We start from the raw sequence: 21,609 nt of genomic DNA on the forward strand, positions 1-21,609 counted from the left end.
TCGGGTGGTAGCGCAGTGGGTTAAGCGCACGTGGCGCCAAGCGCAAGGACCGGCATAAGGATCCCGGTTCGAGCCCCCGGCTCCCCATCTGCAGGGGAGTCGCTTCACAGGCGGTGAAGCAGGTCTGCAGGTGTCCCCTCTCTGTCTTCCCCTCCTCTCTCCATTTCTGTCTGTCCTATCCAACAACGACGACATCAACGATAACAGTAATAATAACTACAACAATAAAATAAGGGCAACAAAAGGGAATAAATAAATATTTAAAAAACTTGCTTCCCATTAGAATTCATGATTGACTTATCTCCCTTTACATCTCATTTCCAAAGTCAACTGAGATAGACCTTCTCTGCTGCTTAACCAAATTTGGTCTCCCCCAAATTGTCCCTAAAATTTTGTGAGAACTGCAGTAGTTATCTTGGAGGTGGAGGAAGCCACCAAACTTTGGCAGTGGGTGCAGTGTGGAACTATACCCTTGAAAATCTTGTAACGATTATTAAATGTACTAATAAAAAATGCAACCCGAAAAAAACCCCAAACTGAAAATGGTCCTGGTAAGCACCTAGCTTACTTTCCGGCCCAAATCACATCACATGTTTTTGTGTGTGTTGAATTGAACCCGTGTGAGTGTGTATGGTGAACTGAACCGGCCCAAATCACAACATGTTTTTTGCTAATTACAGCCTGATCTTTGTGTGTGTGTGTTGTGAATTGAACCTGGCAAGCCATAGCCTCAGGCACTGAAGTAGTTTTGCGGAACTATTGTGCTGTTTTAAAGAGATTGAAAGAAAATTGCATACTTCAAGCATGCCCTGCACCAAAAATTCTTTTTCTGTAACGCCCGTTGGTTTAGCAGATAAAATACTGACTGCCCAGTCACCTATTAATTTAAGAAAAACGAAAAAGTTTGTTTTGTCAGTGACATTGCTACCTTACACTGGAAATACCTGTTATCTGAAATTCAAACCCAATTGAGCGACTTGTAATTTTATGTGCTACATCTGGCAGCCTTCCCTGAGATGTCCTGTCCTATGATCACTGACTCTCACCTGTTCTGGGCTGCAAACTGACGGCCAAAGAAAGTCCAGCGTCTTGCCATTTAGCGGACGTTCAGCCAATTGTTCTATGTGAAACTATTTTGTGCGCTCTCGCGAGTCAGTTCCTCAACGATCCTCCCCCCAACTCCTCATTTCATTAAATATTCTTGTTAAAGACAGTCTTGGAAAATGCGTTTTACTACCGCCACTTCTTTTGTTTTCTATATCTGCAAAATTGGCAAAGTATTTCCCATCCCACCTCCCCGATTCCCTCCTCCCCTGGCTTGGAGAATTCACTAAGTAAGCTATTGGGCGTAGGGTACGGCCCTGTGGGCGGCTCTTCCAGCACGTTCAGGCAATTTCACTTCTTTATTCGATACAGCCGGTGCACCATTTTGGCTGTAAAGGGTAAAAAAAAAAAAAAAAAAAAAAAAAAAAGGCGGGTTCGTAGGCGCGGTGGGGGCTGGGAAAACGGTTAGAACCTCTGCGATCAAAGGCGCAGGCTCGGGAAAGGGGCGGGGCCACGGGAGTGACAGCGATCAGAGCCAATGGGAAGACTGGGAACCACTTCCCCCGCCCTTTGCGTTTGAAATTCTGAGCTCCGTCTCCATCCGGGTTCTTCAGCCTCGTTCCCGGGCAGTATAAAGTTTGCTGTCTCCTTTGTTCGCCCTCGTTGCGCAGCAGTGCTGGTGGCTTCCCCTTCCTGTGTTCGCAACCTCCTGCCTCAGCCGCGTGCAGACCTGCGAGAAGCCCCTGTGGGCGGCCTCGTAGGAGCTTGAGGCCGTCGTTCCCCCTGCTTCAGTAAGTCTCCCCTTTCGCGAGCCCAGTGGTTCCAACACTCAAGTCACCTTAGCACTTGGAGTTAGCTCCCTGGAGAGCTGAGGTGGCGGGCGGGCGCCATTTTAAGAGCCCAAAGGTGTCGACCTATTTAGATCCCCGCGTGAGAAAAAGACGGCCTCCGGGGTGGGGGTGGGGGTGGGGGTCGGGGTGGGGGTCGCCCCGTGCTCCGCGTCCGCGGAAAGTTTGCGGGTCGCCCGCGGGGCTAGGGGGTTGGCGGCGGGGGTTGGCGGTGGGGGTCCGGGCGGGGGCGGGCAGTGGTGAGCACGCGCCTCCCGCTCGCCGCAGGGAGACGGCGCCGGCGGCGCGCGCCTGGGCTTGTGCGTTTTGACGTCGCGTCCTGGTGTCCGTGTCGCGGTGGCCGCGGAGGAGGTAGCCATCGGCGTTTCCCTCCACCGCCGCCGACGGGAAAAGTTAGCTTCCCATACTTGTGTCTGGTTCTGGGCTCCATCCAAGTGTCGCCATTTTGTTTTTTCCACGCGGTTGCTGGAATGACGGGTTTTAATTGGGCTCTACTGCAGCCCTGTAGTCTGTCGGGTTTCCAGCGCGCGCTCCCAGGTTCCCGTTATTAATGAGGGATATTGGCACGTTTTGGTGGGGCGCAGGCCGTAGGGGAGGAGGGCAGACAAAGATTGGCGCAAAAATTCCATGTATTTTCTAGGATGCCAGTGGATTCTGTTTTTCGGAATTTCGTTTGTAACCGGCATGCTTAAGGTTGCGAGCTACGTGCAGCACCTGAGCCTTAAGATTACGATGGGAAAGCGCATGAAATAGTAACAATTACTGCGTGCTAGGCACTCCTATCGACCATCTGTGAGTCGATAGTTTTCTTTATAAATCATTGGGTTATTTGCACTTTTCAAGGCAGCAAAGGAAAGATTTAAGTTCAGTTGGCCTGCCAACGTTGAGTATTAAAAATGCAAAGGTGTGTAATATAAGGGGATAGGGAAGTTCTTTGAATCGCTTTAATGTAAATAAATAACCCAGCTAAATGTGAATGTCGCTATTGCTATAAGTGATTGAAATTGGTTTTCTTGTGGCGGCTTAGAACAGTTTTCCCTTTTGATATTTTGTGTACATTATTTATATTTACTTAAATATGAAAAGCTCCCACAAAGAAAGCATCTTATCAAGAAGATAATTGTAAAAAAAAAGATAATTGTACTTTTTTGAACAGGCTTACACCTGGGGGGAAAATGGTTGAAGCAGATCGCCCAGGAAAGCTCTTCATCGGTGGGCTTAATACCGAAACAAACGAGAAAGCCCTTGAAGCAGTGTTTGGCAAATATGGGCGGATAGTAGAAGGTGAGTTACCTTGACAATTAGGCTTAAAATAAAATTTTAAAGTAAGCTGTGATGAATTTAATTGCATTGATCATCTGATATGATTGTTGTCCTCTAAGAAGTTCTGAGCTTGCCTTTTCTGGAGGTTTTTGTTTTGTTTTGTTAATTTGAAGTACAGTAATCTTTTCCTGTTTCTTAAAACTTTTTAGTACTCTTGATGAAAGACCGTGAAACCAACAAATCAAGAGGATTTGCTTTTGTTACCTTTGAAAGTCCAGCAGATGCAAAAGATGCAGCAAGAGACATGAATGGAAAGGTAAATTAGACTAACTTTGATAACACGGTTCCTGTTCCTAGTACGTCTGCTCAGGAAACTTGAATCTTATATGTTTCCAGGGTTCATAGTCACATTGTACGGTTTTGAAGCAGTATATAGCCTAAGATGACAATTATAATGACTAATAAAGACTTTATTCAGCAACAACTACTCACTTCAGAAATTGACCTATTGACACCATGACCTTTAATTTTAATAATTTGATAACTAGCAAGCCTTGAGCTAGATTTTGCCACCTCACCATGAATTTTGACACCAGTTTTCTTTTTTTAAACCAGAGCACTGTTCAGCACTGGCTTATGGTGGTGTGGGGTGTTGAACCTGGGACTTTGCAGCCTCAGGCATGAGAGTCTGTTTGCATAACCATTATGTTATCTACCCTCCACCCCATTTGTATCTTTTAAAATATATTTCTTGGGGGCCAAGCAGTGGTGCATCTGGTATAGGCCACCTATTATAGTACAAAAGGACCTGAGTTCAGTACCCAATTTAAAAGGGTGGGTAAATGGAAAATTGTTAACAGTTTTCTTAGATTTCTTAGGCTAATTGTTGAGCAAAACCCTAAATTTCCAAAGTATTTTATAATAGTGGTGATATGAGTAGGGAAGATGGCAAATGATTTATGCAAAAAAGGGCTTTAATCCCTGAGGCTGAGCTCCCAGGTCTAATCCTCAGCAGGACCATAAATCAAGAGTTGATCAATACTGTGGTTTCTTTCAATCTTACAAATAATAAATGGCAATGTAACTGACTGTTTTGATGACTATTTTTCAGTCTTTGGATGGGAAAGCCATCAAGGTAGAACAAGCTACAAAGCCATCATTTGAGAGTGGACGACGTGGCCCACCTCCACCTCCAAGAAGCAGAGGCCCTCCCAGAGGTCTTAGGGGCGGAAGAGGAGGAAGTGGAGGAACCAGGGGACCACCCTCTCGTGGAGGGCACATGGGTAATGACTTGGGCCTTGAAGTGCAAATTACAAATGACAAACCAAAATAACATTTCCATTGGGATTTTTTTCCCCCCTGCATTTTGGTCAGATATGCATGACTTCACAGCTCTGAGCTGACATTTTTTTTGCAGATAAGCATAAGTCAGGGAAAGAAATCAGTGGTACCTGTGGCTAGGAAAGGTAGCACAAGGGGATAAACACTGCATTCTCAAGCTTGGAGGTCCTGAGTTAAATTCTTGGTATTGTATGTGCCTCAGTAATGGCATTATTTCTCCTCTAATAAATGAGCCATAAGGGGTAAACCCAGCACCAAAGCTTTCTTAATCGAGTTAGCCACAGTTAGGATTGTGCATGTAGCACAACAGTGCATTAAAAACTTTTTCCCCAACCCTTGATGAAGTTCTAGTTTAATGATCCTAGCTGTTGAATTTGAACATTCTATGCTTACAGTTTTGTATTTCGTTCGGTCTGCCATATCTAGGTGATAGTATAAGTGAAAACCATAGGATTCCCCATCCCAGCAGATAATCTTGATCAAAGAATGTTCATTTTTTATTTTTTTAACCAGAACAGAGAAAGCTGCTCAACTGGTTGTGCTGGAACTTTGGAGCCTGGAGCCGCAGGCACGAATCTCTGCATAACCATTATGCTGTCTCCCCTGCCTTGTTGATACCCTTTTTTTAAATTTAAAAAAAAAAGGGTAGAGACACATTAGGATATGGAGATAAGAGGGAAGAGACACATGCTGCCCTCCTTGCTTAACTGTTAGTGTGTGTGCTTAAACCAGGCGTGCCACTGCCTGGCCCTTTTCCTTTTTTTTTTTTTTTTTTACTTTTATTTATTGGCTAGAGACAGCCAGAAATCAAGAGGAAAGGGGGAGATAGGGAGAAAGACAGACACCTGCAGCCCTGCTTCATCTGTGAAGCTTTCTCCCTGCAGGTGGGGACTGGGAGCTTGAACCTGGGTCCTTGTGCACTGTAACGTGCACTCAACCACCATCTGTCCCGCCCCCCTCCCTTTTTTTAACCAGAGCACTGCTCAGCTCTGGTTTATGGTCGTCTGGGGGATTGAACCTTGGGACTTTGGAGCCTTGGGAATGAAAGTCTCTTTACAGAACAATTATGCTACCTACCCCGCCTGGCCCTTGTTGCTAGCTTTGTAATGTTTTTAAATCAGCAGTTCTCAGCTCTGGCATATAGTGCTGTGGGGGATTTGTGCATGTGGGACTTTGCAGAGCTCCAGGCATGAAAGTCTAAACATTATCTCCCCACCCTATAACTTTATTTTAATCATTGCTGAAAGATCTTTTTTTTTTCTATTATGTAGATGATGGAGACTATTCTATGAATTTTAACATGAGCTCTTCCAGGGGACCACTTCCAGTGAAAAGAGGTCCACCACCACGAAGTGGTGGTCCTCCCCCCAAAAGATCTGCTCCCTCAGGACCAGTTCGAAGCAGTAGTGGAATGGGAGGAAGAGGTAAATGTTTTATTTATAACTATATAACTTCTAAACAGCAACTTTAAAATTGACATAGGTGAATTTACAGTTATGTACTTCTAGTTTGTGAGCACTGCAGAGAATTTGACTTAAGTCATATCTTTGAATGATTTTCCACATAGTTGCATATTTTTTTTAAATCAGCACAGTTAAGCTCTGCATAATGGTGCGATGGATTGAACCTGGGACTTTAAGCCCTAGGCATGAGTCTCTTTGCATAACCATTATGCTCTACCCTCCCACCCCCAATTCCCATTTCTTACCTGCTGTTTTTCTCTCCTTAAGCTCCTGTATCCCGTGGAAGAGACAGTTATGGAGGCCCACCTCGAAGGGAACCCCTGCCTTCACGAAGAGATGTTTACTTGTCCCCAAGAGATGATGGATATTCCACTAAAGACAGGTAACAAAATTTTAGTACCTTTTTTCCTTCCTGGCAATACAGGAAAATGATATTGTGAGGAAGAGCTCCCTGACTTTATTAAATTCTTTTCTTTTCTTCGTAGCTACTCAAGCCGAGATTACCCAAGTTCCCGAGACACACGAGATTATGCACCACCACCAAGAGACTATACTTACCGGGATTATGGTCATTCCAGCTCACGTGATGATTATCCATCAAGAGGCTATAGGTGAGTGAGTGATGTTTAATGCCGTAGTGTGAAAATAGCTGGTGGGAGTAATTTCCTGGGGACTTAACTATTTTTCTTTTCATTTACTAGTGATAGAGATGGCTATGGTCGTGATCGTGACTATTCAGATCATCCAAGTGGAGGCTCCTACAGAGATTCATATGAGAGTTATGGTAAGATCATGGTTGGATGTCTTGATTATCAACAGCTTGAGTCTTCTAGGTTCATGAGCCAGTTATTAGGCTGTGTGGTGCTTGCTCTTAAAGGGGACCTTTGCTTGCTTTTAAAGGGTCAATTTTTTATCAGCTGGGCATTTCCTAGCTTTGTTGAGGGGCTTTTATTTTTTCCTTTTCCAAGTTTTTTTTTTTCTTTTTCCTTTTTTAATTTTGTGAGGCTGTTTGCTTGCTTTTGGAGGGGATTTTGCTTGCTTAAATTGGCAGCCTTATGTGTTTTCCCCCAACAGTGAAAAACACAATTTAAGAGTTTTATTAACAAGGTCAAATGTTTACCATTGCAATGTGAAGCAAAGTCTACAGTTGAAAAATTGCAACTTATCAATGGAAAGTGGCTGAGTGTCTACTATAAAATAACAAGCTGGAATACCCTCTTGAAATACACATCGTCTTCAGTCTTTTCAAACAAAGATTAAAACCCATCCATTTCCATATCTCAGCAGATGAGCAAGTCCCTGTTAATGGCCAGCAATGGCAGTTTAAAACCTCCCAGTTGAGAAAGTAAACGTTTAATACAAAAATATGTAAATTCAGATTTAAATGTTGTATATATACAATTTATAGTGTTGCCATATTACCTGACCATTGACCCTGCAGGTAACTCACGTAGTGCTCCACCTACACGAGGGCCCCCGCCATCTTATGGTGGAAGCAGTCGCTATGATGATTACAGCAGCTCACGAGACGGCTATGGTGGAAGTCGAGACAGTTACTCAAGCAGCCGAAGTGATCTCTACTCAAGTGGTCGTGATCGGGTTGGCAGACAAGAAAGAGGGCTTCCCCCTTCAATGGAAAGGGGGTACCCTCCACCACGCGATTCCTACAGCAGTTCAAGCCGCGGAGCACCAAGAGGTGGTGGCCGTGGAGGAAGCCGATCTGATAGAGGGGGAGGCAGAAGCAGATACTAAAAAAAAAGCAAAGCAAAACTTTGGACCAAAATTCCTGTTCAAAGAAACAAAGTTGGAAACTTCTGTCATAACTACCCAAGGACTACTAAAAGAAAAAAAAATTGTGTTACTTTAAAAAAAAATTTCCTGTTAAGTTCCCTTCCATAATTTTTATGTTCTTGTGAGGGAAAAAGTTAAGACATGTTTAACCTTCTTTGATTTTATGACATTGCTTTTCAACAAGCAAATGTTTAGTGTGTTCAGACTTGACTTGTGTATTAGTGGTGTAATTTTCCAAGTTTAAGTGTCCCTAAAGGCCACTTCCTATCTTGAGTTTTCCCAGTTATAAGGCAGACAGTTCTAAGATATTCCACAAACATCTAGCCATCTAAAATGGAGAGATGAATACCATTTCCTATTCAATCCAGCCTAGCTATTAAGGGTGGTCGGGTTATGCTACTCATAGGATTTCAGAATGTCTTCAAACTGAAATCACAATATTCTCAGTATAAAAAGAACTTAGTCAAATGGCATATGTAAGGACAGTGCTATACACACCCAGTGAACACCCTTCCCCCAAGCAGATGGATAATGCTGGCCATATTTTGCCTTTCTGACATTTCCTTGGGAATCTGCAAGGACCTCCCCTCTCCCCTCCCCCAATAAGACCATTTAAGTGTGTGTTAAGCAACTACAGAATACTAAATAAAAAGTTTGGCCAAAACCAACCATGAAGCTGCAAACGATGCTTGCTCTTACTGTTTCAAATTTTTGCAACTCTGTAGTGTCTCACTTTTAAGGAACAGCTTGATTGCAAAGGAGAAAATAGATAAGCAATGAAGTTATCTCCAACTTCTCAAAGGCTTATGACTTCTAAAAAGTGAATCAATCAGCATTCCACATCAGATTTAAAGCATCAAATGCCTGTGAAACAGCAAAGATGGTAAGCAAAACAAACTAGTTTTTCCGTCTAAGTCAAAATTGCAGTACAGTGAACACATACTGTACCTCATGTCAGTGGAAATGCTTTCTAGATTAAAAAAAAACTTTTGGAAAAAGCAAAGTGTTCAATACCATATTAGAAGTTCTCCAAATGCAGCACTTGGATTTTTTTTAAAGCATGTATGGCACTTCCTTAACAATACAGCAGTTGCCCAATAGCAATCTGGGGCTCTGGGAGGGGGAATTTTTTAAAAGTTTTTTTTAATGAAGAACTTTAAACATGCTCCATTTTTTTTCTTCTCAAAACTAGTCTTTTAGCCAATCTAGGAAATGGCTTATGTTTGGGGTCCCCTCTATGCCCCCTTTAAGCTATTGCAAACTTGACCTTTAGTTGGATGCCTGACTTGTTTTTAGTTCTACACTGTATGGAGAAAATCTAATGCAAGTGGTCTTTAAAAAAACAAAACCTGAGGCAGCAATGACCCAGGTCCAGCCATGAAGTTGGAAAAGATGCTCTTGAATATAGTAAACTGGAAGACCTCCAACTAAAAATCCTTACAGTCCACACTTATTCCTTCAATTTTTGTCAATTTATGGATTTAACGTGGCAGTGCACCATTGGAACAAAGAATCCATAAGCCATGCGACTTAACCATTTAAGCCATTCCAGTCCATCCCAAGCCAGTGAATCTTCCACCACTTAAGAGACTTAATAGACCATGAATTAACCTTAAGCTGCAAATCTGACCTTGCCTACCTCACCCCACCCCACCCCACCCCAAAAGGGGCAGTTTATTAGGTACAGCTTTGAAGAATTTCCTTAAGAAGGATAACTAATTACCTATTTAACTTTTCCAGGTTGAGGATTTTGGTCATTTTTGGTGATGGAGTGCTGATTTATTCACAGTAGATAAAGCTGGCTGCAAGAGAACTCAAATGCTAAGGTAAGTCTTTCAAAACCAGGTTTAAATACTTGAGCAGTGAAGTGGCTTTTATAAAGGGAGAATAGGGAATATACGCAAGTCATTAGCGGTTTAGCTGGCCTTTTTAAAAAATTTTTTTAAAGAATTTATGAGAAAGATAGGCAAGAACCAGCCATCAGATGTGCTGCCGGGGATCGAACTCATGCTTGAGAGTCTAGTGCCTTAGCCACTGCACCACCTCCGGGGCCACATGCACTTTTTTTAATATTTAAATCTTGCTGATACTGTAATACTTTCCTTAGTAGGCAGATGTTAAGTTAATTAAAGCTGTATAGTGTTTTTGGGACCTGATGAAGCTTCAGTCACAAGTTTGAGCCAGCCAGCATTTTGTGAAAGGGGAAGCTTTTCTTAGTGACTGTTTGCTTAGTCATTCAAATGGCACTGCAGGGAGAATAGACACAGCTGCAACCTAGCCTCCTGGTTTTAGCTTGTAGCGTTTAAGTGATGGTTTAATGCTGTCTGTCGGAAGGTGCTGACCGGACTTTTAATGCCATTTACTGGTGAGAGTTGAAGCTAAATCCTTGATGTGCTAGAAAGTACCCATTTTTAGTAGAATTCTATCTTTGTGACTTTACCACATGCTTTTCATTTTCCAGAGTTGTTGAAGCAGAAGAATGCTGATTGTCGATAAGGCACAACAGTTGCATACGCAGCACTCATCAGAATTGGTTTGGTGCAGGCAATAATCTCTGCCTTTAAAAAGGTTCCTATGGATCTCAGGAAGGCATCTGTTGGTTGGCACTAGAGAGTGGTAGTTACTTAAGTACCAGATGGAGAAAGGGGAGCAATTAAAAGAAAAACATTGGTAGGTGGAGGTAGTCAGGAAGGAAGTTCTTGTGGTTCTTTCTGTATTGATTTATTTTAAAGCTTTGTTAAAGTCATAGGAACATCTATAGTTAGAACTTAGCACTGACAGTGTTAAATTAGAAAAACGAGAGGCTTAAGTGGTGTGGTAACTTTGTCCTATAATGAAGCTTTTTTGTTCTGATCCAGAAATGGAATTTACTTCTAAAATAAAACTTCCAGGGAAGAGTATAACACCTGGCAAGTAAAATAGGAAATGTTACTAAAAGTGACCCAAAAGCACACTTTAAAAAAGATGGAGTTAGGTTTTTTTGGGCCGGTTGGCTTTTAATTACTTTTTTAAAGCTGTTTTTGAACCTGCTTCACCTTCCGCCTCCCATCCTGGGAACAAATCAAGAAACAGTTTTGTAATATGTCACTGGTGACTAGAGCCAGTAGTAAGTATTAAAGCTAATTTTCTCAAAGGAAACATTTTTATAGTTGGGTTAGAAGAACTCAGCTTCTGAGAATCACTTTCATAGAGCAGAACTATCAGTACTTAGCTTATTAAATAACTAGTATTTGTGGGAGATGAGAAAATGGCTTGCTCGAATTTGACAAGCTTCCATTCCTTCACAGGTCATGAGGCTATCTATCGAGCACATTTAAATAGTTGACTCATCCTCAATCCTAAATTGCTTGACTACCTACTTCTGAGGAAAAACCTTTTGACTCTTGAGATTATTAGGTGTACCTGAGTATGGAACATACAAGTACTACTACTCACAGTAAACACAAATAGTACATTTCTAGAGGTTTATTTAAACATTAAGCTTACTGTCCCAGCAGACTTCTGCTTGCGTTGGAAAAATGATTGGTTTTGATTCTTCTGGCTTTATAATGGTTGTAAAAGAAAACTAGGAGAAAAAGTCTACTTTGTTTAACTAGTAGTTGATTATAGAATTTAGGTAATGTCACTTTTTTTTGGAATGTTTTGTATTTGGAACTTAATAAAAGATACTACACATTTTTTTTGTGGTGCTGCGTTTTTTTTTTTTAAGAATTCTTTAAGTCTTCATGATCTGCGACTGTATCCCAAATCAGGAGTAGTGTGGGTTTCAATTAGACAGAGTAGTTAGATGATTTTATTTAATCCTTCGCTTGAAATAAAAAGGAAGCAGTCACTACAGAGAAGCTAAAATGCCAAGACTGCCGCAGTGCTTTTGCTATGTTGTTAAACCAGCAGCACAGGATTGTGCTGCTGCATAGGCACTTCTCCAATTGTTGTCTAGCCACCAGATGAAAAGGATAATTGTCCTTTTGAGGTTATGGAAGTCAAAGTCATAAACTAGTAGGAGTGCAGTGGGTCACCTCGGCCTTTCCAAAGGGTTCAAGCTAAGGAAACCACTGACACTAGAAGCAGTGCAGAGGCAACACTGAACGGTGAACTAGCTGAAGGTGAAAGATTGGATGAATGTTTACTTAAGGTTTCTGCCTGTAAAAATACAGCTTACTTTTTTTTCTTTTTTAAATTTATTTATTGGGGAATTAATGTTTTACATTCAACAGTAAATACAATAGTTTGTACATGCATAACATTCCCCAGTTTCCCATTTAAAATACAGCTTATTTTAGACTTAGTCATCATGTAGCATCCTGCATTTATGGGTCCTTAAATGTAAAGTGACTAGCACCTGTGGAGGTGGGTTTTTTTAAAAAAAAAAAACAGCACTGCTCAGCTCTGGCTTAGAGTGGGGGTTTGAACCTGGGACTTTTTGAGCCTCAGGCATGAGAGTGTCTGATAACCATTATGTTATCTACTGCCTTTTTTTTTAAAGGCCTTACTGAGTGGAATAGAGGAAAAAAACAGCTTTACATGTGCTGTGGGGGGTTGAACTGGAACCTCATGCTTGGAAGTCCCAACACTTGACCCACTGTCCATTGTGCCATCAGACTTTTTTGGTTGAAATGTTGGGTAGAGGCAAATTGAGATGGAAGGGGGGATAGGGACAGACACCTTTGAGGTGGGGACCCAGGGTATGAACCTGGATCTGTGTGCCTGGTAAATACACTGAACTGGGGGTACTCTGCCACCTCAAGAGGGTATTTGTTCTAGCCAGTCAAATAGGCATGTAAAAGGGCTGTAACAAAAGCTATGTATGCCTGAGCCATGCTCTAGTTCTCATTACAACAAGCGTTTGCCACTGCTCAGCTGTCTTGTGTAGTAGCCTCAGTGCCATGCCATTCTGTTTAAATTGTACATCTCAGACTTTGCTGAAAGAAACATTACTAGGTCTGTGTTTAAAAATGAACTGTTTATGCAAAGTGACTCTCACGCCTGAGGCTCCAAAGTCCCAGGTTCAATCCCCCGCACCGCCATAAGCCAGAGCTGAGCAGTGCTCTGGTAAAAGAAATAAAATAAAAATGAACTGTTGCGAGTTGGGGGCGGTAGTGCAGCGGATTAAGATCAGGTGGTGAAAGGATCCTGGTTCGAGCCCCTGGCTCCCCACCTGCAGGGGAGTTGTTTTCACAAGTGTAGCAGGTCTGTAGGTGTCTTATCTTTTCTCCCGTCTTCCCTTCCTCTCCATTTCTCTGTCCTATCCAAAAATGACATCAATAACAAAGCAAGGGCAACAAAAGGGAATAAGTAGATAAAATACTTGAACTATTTAAAAAATTAACTCTTGTGTACCGTGTGATATGGTAGAAGCCTTTAAAGATTTTATATATTTATGAGAAAGATAGGAGAAAGAACCAGACATCACTCTGGTACATGTGCTGCCAGGGACCAAACTCAGGACCTCATGCTTGAGAGTCTAATGCTTTATCCACTGTGCACCCACCTGGACCACTATGGTAGAAATCTTAATGTTACCAAGGTGGACACTTGGGTTGACTAGTGTGGTGCTTCCTAGAAAATTCTTGGCCTTCTCGCTTAAGACAGGTCTCCCTTATGTAGGGTAGCCTCACGAGGTTTTTCATTCAGCCATAAATGAAATTCTTTTGACTTTTTTTTTTTAACCACAGCATTGCTCACCTCTGGTGTATGGTAGTAGTGAGGATTGAACTTGTGATCTCAAAGCTTCAGGCATGAAAGTCTTAAAACCACTAGTGTCTTCTCAGCCTGGAACTTAATTTTTTTTTTTTAGTTTTTTATTAACAAAAGGCATAGGAGGAGAAAGAACCAGATATTCTGGTACATGCACTGCCAGGGATTGAACTTGGGACCTCGTGCTTGAGAGTCCAATGCTTTATCTACTGTGCCACCTCCCAGATCACAGGAAAATTCTTTTAAAGATATTTACTAGTATGAGAGGGGAGAATCAGACCATTATTTTGGCACATAGAATGTTTGGAATTAAGCTTTTTTTTTTTTTTTTAATTTGTGGTCCGGGAGGTGGTGCAGCGATAAGGTTTTGGGCTCTCGAGCATGAGGTCCTGAGTTTGATCCCCGGCAGCACATGTGCCAGAGTGATGTCTGGTTCTTTCTCCTATCTTCCTCATTAATAAATCTTAAAATTTTTTTTTCTTTATAAAAAGGAAACATTGACTAAACCATAGGATGAGAGGGGTAAAACTTCACACAATTCCCACCACCAGAACTCCGTATCCCATCTCCTCCCCTGATAGCTTTCCTATTTATCCCTCTGGGAGTACAGACCCAAGGTCCTCGTGGGATGCAGAAGGTGGAAGGTCTGGCTTGTGGGATGCAGAAGGTGGAAGCTCTGGCTTGTGGGATGCAGAAGGTGGAAGGAAGGTCTGGCTTGTGGGATGCAGTAGGTGGAAGGTCTGGCTTCTGTAATTGCTTCCCTGCTGAACATGGGTGTTGACAGGGCGATCCAGACTCCCAGCCTGTCTCTTTCCCTAGTGGGGAAGGGCTCTGGGGAAGCAGAGCTCCAGGACACATTGGTAGGGTTATCTGTCCAGCGAAGTCTGGTCGGCATCCTGCTGGCATCTGGGACCTGGTGGCTGAAAAGAGAGTTAACATACAAAGCCAAACAAATTGTTGACCAATCATGGATCTAAAGGCTGGAGTAGTGCAGATAAAGAGTTGGGGGGTCCTACGTTTTGTAGATAGCTAGTAGGCATATTTTAGTTTTATTCCAAAGGGCCTGTGGCTATACTAGCTTTTTTTTTTCTTTTTTCCCCTGAGCTTGAAATCTGATTTGCCAGTGGATCCAAGTTATTGTCTGAGGAGATGATGTCATGGCTGGAAAAAGTTCTAGAAAGCTGGATCAGGGAAGAGAGTAGCTCCTAAATATGGGAAAGGTGTATAAATATTGTTGACTGTAAACCCCATTGATTTGATGTGATCTGGGGCCCATATTCAGCTTAGGAGCCTATGTGATCTGCATTCCTCTAGATCTGAGCTCACATTCTGTGGTCATGAGTAGGAACATTCCAAGCTGTCCCAATATCAGGACCCATCTTCCTCAGGTGGAGCATAGAGTATGTTGTCCATCTTCCCTTTGGAGGATGGAAAATTCTCTACCATTGTTGATCCAAGTTGAGGGCAAGGTCCTATGGGGGGGGGGGCACAAAGGGGTCTGTTGTGTGCTTCATGATCGGAATGACCGGTAACAATGGAGAGGGATTTATTTGAGGTCTAGGCCCATGTCTGTCTGGGAATCTCAGGACTCCCCAACTAGGTCCCCAGCTGATGGTGTGGCCTGATAGTGACTTAAGAGTCATCATTAAAGTATGCCAGTTTCTTGCCCTTATTCAGCTTTTGTAGTCCTTGCTTTGATGAGGTCAAGCTTTTTTTTAAATTTTATTTCTTTATTAATGAGAAACATAGGAGGAGAGAGAAAGAGCCAGACATCACTCTGGTACATGTGCTGCCGGGGATTGAACTGAGGACCTCATGCTTGAGAGTCTAATGCTTTATCCACTGCGCCACCTCCTGGACCACTTTTTTTTTTTAAGTCTGGTGCTCTAGCTGCTGTGCCACCTCCAGGATCAATCACTTTTTAAAGACTTGAGAACCACATGCAATGTCCAGGCTTGAACTCTGGACATCTAGCTTGAGAGTTCATTACTTATCTTGCAGGCCACTGGTAAAGCAATTTTGTGATGACACTCATTGTATAAGTGAACACACTTGATGAGAACAGATGTAGATTGTTGGCCTAGGTAAGGTAAACTTAAAGTTTTATAAGAAATTGCCATGGGTGGGGAAGGTGACATAATGGCTATGTGAAAGACTTTCAAACTAGAATCACCAGAGGTCCCAGATTTAATCCCCTGCACCACCATAAATCAGGTATGAAATGCTACTCATTTGACCAAAGAAGTGCTTTGAGTTCTGATCAGGGGCACACCTGTCATTCTCCCATCTGGAGTTGTGTAGGTGCTGTCCGTCCAGACTCGAGATAAACTATGAAGTGAGTGAAGTGATTTTTCTCTCAACCCTGAAAGCATTCAGAGCTCACGGTCCTGGCATCTGGCTAAGCTTCTCTTATGGCACTGCCTGGGGACACTTAGTTGAGTTATTAGCACCAGGCACATGGTGAAAGTTGCAGAAGTTTTTTTTTAATTTAATTTTTTTTATTTATAAAAAGGAAACATTGACTAAACGATAAGAGGGGTACAACTTCACACAATCCCCTCCACCAGAACTCTGTATCCCATCCCCTCCCCTGATAGCTTTCCTATTTATCCCTCTGGGAGTATGGACCCCAAAGTCCTTGTGGGATGCAGAAGGTGGAAGGTCTGGCTTCTATAATTACTTCCCCACTGAACATGGGCATTGACAGGTAGTTCCAGACTCCCAGCCTGCCTCTTTTCCCTAGTAGGGTGGGTCTCTGGGGAAGCAGAGCTCCAGGACACATTGGTGGGGTTGTCTGTTCAGGGAAGTCTGGTTGGCATCCTGCTGGCATCTGGAACCTAGCGGCTGAAAAGAGAGTTAATATATAAAGCCAAACAAATTGTTGACCAATCATGGACCTAAAGGCTGGAATAGTGCAGGTGAAGAGTTGTGGGGGGTCTCTGTTTTGTAGATAGCTAGTAGGCATATTTTAGTTATATTCCAAAGGGCCTGTGGCTATACTAGTCTTTTTTTTTTTTTTGCCTGAGCCTGAAATCTGATACGCAGGTGGATCTTAATTATTGTCTGGGGAAGAAGTAAATTTTATAGTTATCTGTCCTTTTTCCTCTCTGTCATCTTCAGGGCTGGGATGGGGGAGGGAGTCAGCACCTTATGTTAGATCAGCATCTTGTCAAGGACTGAAAGTCCCTTTGACAAGCCAAGGTTCTTCCTTTTTCTCCTGAGTCATAGTCCTCATTTTTTCTTTCTTTTTTCTGTACATTGATTAGTTCACAGAAGGCTGGTCCGTTTTTTAAAAAAATTTTTCGCTTATTTCAATTCTCACTCCCATTCACTTGGCCTCCCACTGGCAACTATCCAAATAAATTTAATGTATACTCTTGGTTTTGTGTGTTGTTACTTAATACATGTAGATGTTTTATATTTGAGGAGATAGAGACCAGAGGACCAATTTTTTTTTTTAGGCTTAAGTGGTGCCAGGAATCAAACCAGGGCACTTAACAAACATATATGTGTGTGTATGTACATTAAGAAGTATTTATTCATTAATAAGAAAGGAGAGAGAACCAGAAATTCACCTTTAAAGTTTTTTTTTTAAATATTCTATTTATTAATGAGAAGGGAGAAAGAGCCAGACATCACTCTGGTACACGTGCGGCCAGGGATTAAACTCGGGACCTCACTCATGTGAGTCCAATGCTTTACCCACTGCACCACCTCCTGACCACCTTTTAAAGTTTTTTGTTAATTTGTTTATTGTTTATCTTAGTGAGAGATACAGAGAGAAAGATATACACGGATACACGGGGTGGGGTGGGGAGGTGGTAGTACACCCAGTTAAGCGCACATATAACCAAGCACAAGGGCCTGGGTTTGAGCCCCTGCTCCCCACCTGTAGGGGGGCTGTTTCTCGAGCTGTGAAGCAGGTCTGCAGGTGTCTATTTTTCTCTCTATCTTTTTTAAAATTTATTTTCCTTCCTCCCTCTTTTTTTTTTTTTTTCTAGAGCACTGCTCAGCTCTGGCTTATGATGGGGCGGGGAATTGAATTGAACCTGGGACTTAGGAGTCTCAGGCATGAGAGTCTCTTTGCATAACCATTGTTATCTACCCCTGCCCTTTTTTTTTTTTTCTTTGATAGAGATAGCCACAGATTGAGAGGAAGGGGGACATAGAGAGGGAGAAAGACACCTGCAGCACTGCTTCACCACTTAGGACGTTTCCCCCTGCAGGTGGGGAGCAGGTGTGCCACCACCGAGTCCCTTTCTCTCTATCTCCCCATCCTCTGTCATTTTTTTTTCCGTCCTATCTAATGAAAACTTAGGAAAAAAAGGTATACACACACATAACCAGAGCACTGCTCAGCTCTGGCTTATGGTGGTGCTGGGGAGTAAACCTGGGACCTCAGTCTCAGGCATGAAAGTCTTTTTGCAGAACCATTATGCTGTCTCCCCAGTCTCAAAAATTCACTCTGGTGCATGTGATGCCAGGGACTGAACTCTAGACCTTGTGTTTAATAGAGTTCAACACATCTGCTGGGCCACTACACATGTATTTTTTTAAAGATTTTATTTATGAGAAAGACAGGAGAAGACAGAAAGAACCAGACATCACTCTGGCACATGTGCTGCCGGGGATCGAACTCTGGACCTCATGCTTGAGAGTCCAAAGCTTTATCACTGCGCCACCTCCCGGACCTACACATGTATTTTTAAGTTATGTAAATGGTATGATACTGTTATTTTTTTTTAATTAAATTTGTTTTTTGGCCTACAGAGTTATTGCTTGGGCTCAGTGCCTGCACTACAAATCCACTGCTCCTGGGGGCCATGTTTCTTTTCATTGTTGTTGTTGCTGCTGTTGTTGGATAGGACAGAGAGAAATTGAGAGAGGAGGGGAAGATAGAAAGGGGAAGAGAAAGATAGAGACACCTGTCGTTAAAGTTCGGAGGCTCCAGCAGGCCGGGTTAGCGTCGCGGCGGTAGACAGAGACAGAGATTCGGGGACACACGGCTGGGCTGAGAAGCTGCAGTTTCATCTTTATTCATGAACGGGCAAATCACCACACCATGTGCTTCCCCATCATTCTCCCTTCTCTGCTGCTGCTGGGACTCTGGACGTCCTTAGCATAGGGTGTGCGAAACTAGCAAGGGCCAAACCAATTCTGTCTGAGGTCGGGGGAAAGGGGAGCAAACCAATATAAAACATACCAACAGACACCTGCAGATCTGCTTCACTGCTTGTGAAGTAACCTTTCTGCAAGTGGGAAGCAGGGGCCTCGAACCCATATCCTTGCACTCTGCACTATGTGCACTTACTCCAGTGCACCACCGCCCAGCCCCGACTATTGTTATTCTGTTCTTCATCACTTGTGACTATGATTTGAAGATTTCCCATGTTGAAAATAGGCATCGTGTTCATTTCTTCCATTCACTTTTCTGAATTGCTGTGCTATTTCATCCTGGAAATACACAGACCTGGTTGCCTAGAAAACACAGAGACAGGAGTCCTCTGTGAGGACTATGACTCAAAGAAAAAAGAAAAAAAAAAAAAAGAACACACTCTGGTTTGTCAAAGGGACTTTCAGTCCTTGATACAAGATGTTGTTCTAACATAAGGTACCGACTCCCTCCCTCACCCCAGCCCTGAAGATGACGCACTTAAAGGAAAATTAAGTCTTGGAGGTGTTGGTGGTACATCCTAAGGAGGTTAGTGTCCCTTTCAAGGAAATCACAGGATTTTTTTAAGAAGAGGAAGGCAGTTTCCTCCTGTCCAGGTGTTAGGCTCCATACTTTCTTACACGAGAATTTCTTTCACATGAGAACTGTAATGAGACCAAATTAAGCTGTCCTTGTAATCCAGCGTTTTGTGGAGCTGCGTATCTGGAACAGTAGCTCACTCATGGTTGTCAATGGAAGCTTAAGTTTTTGGATGCTCAGATGATGACTTGAGCTGGAGGAAAAATTGGATGAGCAAGGGGAAGATAGAGGAGAAAGACACCTGCAGCACTGCTTCAATTATCATGAAGCTTCCTCCCTGCAGGTGAGGGCCAGAGGCTTGAACCCAGGTCTTTGCACATTATGTGTGTGTTCAACCAAGTGCACCACTGGTCGGCCCCTCCTATATCTTTAAGGTTTTTTTTTTTTTTTATTTATTGGAGAAGGCAGAGTGAAAGAAAGCAGAACACCCAAGCTCTTCTGATCAGAATTAAAGCAATACTGAGTTGACCTGGACATAGAATGTAGAGAATACTAATAGAAGATGGAACCACATTAACAAGACGCAGGGACTGGTTTATACCTTTGCACTTGAGCACAGTATTCCCTGCAAATGGGATTCAGTTGCTAGCAATTCAAGCAGGCAGGGACTTCACACAGTAAGTTCTTAGCTTCCTGTAAGGTGGAGCAGTGGACTTCGAAGCTTGAGGTCGTCAGTTTGATCCCAGGCAACTCGTGTCAGAGTGATGCTCTGGTGTTTCCTCTTTTGTTTAAATACTTATTTATTTGCCTCCAGGGTTATCACTAGGCTCCGTGCCTGCACTACAAATCCACTGCTCCTGGAGGCCATTTTTCTCATTTGGTTTCCCTTGTAGTATTGTCACAGCTGTTGTCAGATAGGACAGAGAGAGGAGGGGAAGACAGAGAGGGGGAAAGATAGACACCTGCAGACCTGCTTTACTGCTTGTAAAACGACCTCGTGCAGGTGAGGATCTGGGGTCTCGAACCAGGATCCGGGTCCTTGCGCTTTGCGCCATGTGCACTTCACCTGCTGTGCTACCGCCCAGCTCCTTATTTATTTTTTATCAGAGCACTGCTCAGCTCTGGCTTGTGTGGGAGATTGAGCCCACTCTAAATATTTATTCATTTATTCATTCACTCATTCATTTATTATGGGATAGAGACAGATAAATTGAAAAAGGAGAGAGGAGGGAAAGAGGGACACCTGCAACCCCACTTCGCCACTCATGAAGCTTTCCCCCTGCAGGTAGGGACCAGGGCCTTGAACCCAGGTCCTTGCACCCTGTAATGTGTGCACTTAACCAGGCGCACCACCACCTGCTCCCTCTCACCAATATACAATGCCAGCAGAAACATGTACTCTGGAGGCCCGAGTGGTTACTGTATTATAGCAGGAATGAAGACTATAAACAGATGTGTGAGGTAGTATCCTCTGAGTTTACTGGAGGGCTTAAGAAAAGTGACACGTGAGTGCAAGGACCAGTACAAAGATCTCAGTTCGAGCCCCTGGCTCCCCACCTGTGGTGGTGGTTGGAGGGTTATGCACTCCAATCCAGGATGAAATAACTTACACAGCAAATCAGAAAAGTGAATAGAAACAATGAACACGATGTGTATTTTCTTTTTTTTTTTTAATATTCCCTTTTGTTGTCCTTGTTTTGTTGTAGTTATTATTGTCATCGTTGTTGGATAGGACAGAGAAATGGAGGAGGAGAAGACAGAGGGGAGAGAAAGACAGACACCTGCAGACTTGCTTCACCACCTGTGAAGTGACTCCCCTGCATATGGGGAGCTGGTGGCTCGAACAGAGACCTTTACACCAGTCCTTGCACTTTGTGCCACCTGCGCTTAACCTCTGTGCTATCGCCCGACTCCCTTTCTTTCTTTCTTTCTTTCTTTCTTTCTTTCTTTCTTTCCTCTTCTTCTTCTCCTTCTCCTCCTCCTCCTCCTCCTCCTCCTCCTTCTTCTTCTTCTTCTCCTCCTTCTCCTCCTTCTCCTCCTTCTCCTTCTTCTTCTCCTCCTTCTCCTCCTCCTCCTTCTTCTCCTTCTCCTCCTCCTCCTCCTCCTCCTCCTTCTTCTTTTATAAATATGCTTGTAATGTTTGCCTTGGCTGGATGACTTTTTAAATAACATGCTTGTTTATTTATATTACTGGATAGAGACAGAAATTGAGAGGGGAGGGAGGGACAGACAAGGAAAGAGACAGACACCTGCGGCTCTGCCTCACCACTTGTGAAGCTTTCCACCTGCAGGTAGGAACCAGGGGCTTAAACCTGGGTCCTTGCGCACTGTACGGTGTATGCTTAACCAGGTGTGCCACCACCTGGCCCCCATGTATATTTTCAACATGGGTAAATCTTCAAAACATGGTGAGAGCTGATGAGGAACAGAATAACACAATATCATACCATGTATGTAGGTTAAAAATACA

At 43.1% G+C, this 21,609-nt stretch overlaps 1 protein-coding gene and 1 non-coding gene across 3 annotated transcripts; both read left to right on the top strand.

Moving 5' to 3' along the window:
* Positions 1-1,668: 1,668 nt before the first annotated feature.
* Positions 1,669-11,428, top strand: RBMX (RNA binding motif protein X-linked). Of its 2 annotated transcripts, XM_016188816.2 has the most exons (11): positions 1,669-1,835; positions 3,049-3,176; positions 3,365-3,471; positions 4,267-4,438; positions 5,768-5,920; positions 6,227-6,341; positions 6,445-6,570; positions 6,661-6,743; positions 7,401-8,633; positions 9,491-9,576; positions 10,212-11,428. In XM_016188816.2, exons 2-9 carry the CDS (start codon positions 3,068-3,070, stop codon positions 7,709-7,711), a joined length of 1,176 nt encoding a protein of 391 aa, XP_016044302.1. In that variant the 5' UTR covers positions 1,669-1,835; positions 3,049-3,067; the 3' UTR covers positions 7,712-8,633; positions 9,491-9,576; positions 10,212-11,428. The 2 variants fall into 2 exon arrangements, with proteins under 2 accessions (XP_016044302.1, XP_060038617.1); XM_060182634.1 differs by lacking the exon at positions 7,401-8,633 and having other exon boundaries at positions 1,671-1,835.
* On the top strand, positions 3,222-3,287 carry LOC132536057 (small nucleolar RNA SNORD61). The gene has a single exon (XR_009547740.1). It is a non-coding gene; the product is annotated as a small nucleolar RNA SNORD61 (small nucleolar RNA).
* Positions 11,429-21,609: the final 10,181 nt, after the last annotated feature.

Source organism: Erinaceus europaeus, chromosome X (genome assembly GCF_950295315.1).
Source record: "Erinaceus europaeus chromosome X, mEriEur2.1, whole genome shotgun sequence".
NCBI lineage: Eukaryota > Metazoa > Chordata > Mammalia > Eulipotyphla > Erinaceidae > Erinaceus > Erinaceus europaeus.

Coding starts and splice junctions, on each gene's coding strand:
- RBMX (XM_016188816.2), top strand. CDS start 3,068: ATGGTTGAAGCAGATCGCCCAGGAAAGCTCTTCATCGGTGGGCTTAAT. Junction 3,177..3,364: donor ATATGGGCGGATAGTAGAAG/GTGAGTTACCTT, acceptor AAAACTTTTTAG/TACTCTTGATGAAAGACCGT. Junction 6,342..6,444: donor GGATATTCCACTAAAGACAG/GTAACAAAATTT, acceptor TTTTCTTCGTAG/CTACTCAAGCCGAGATTACC.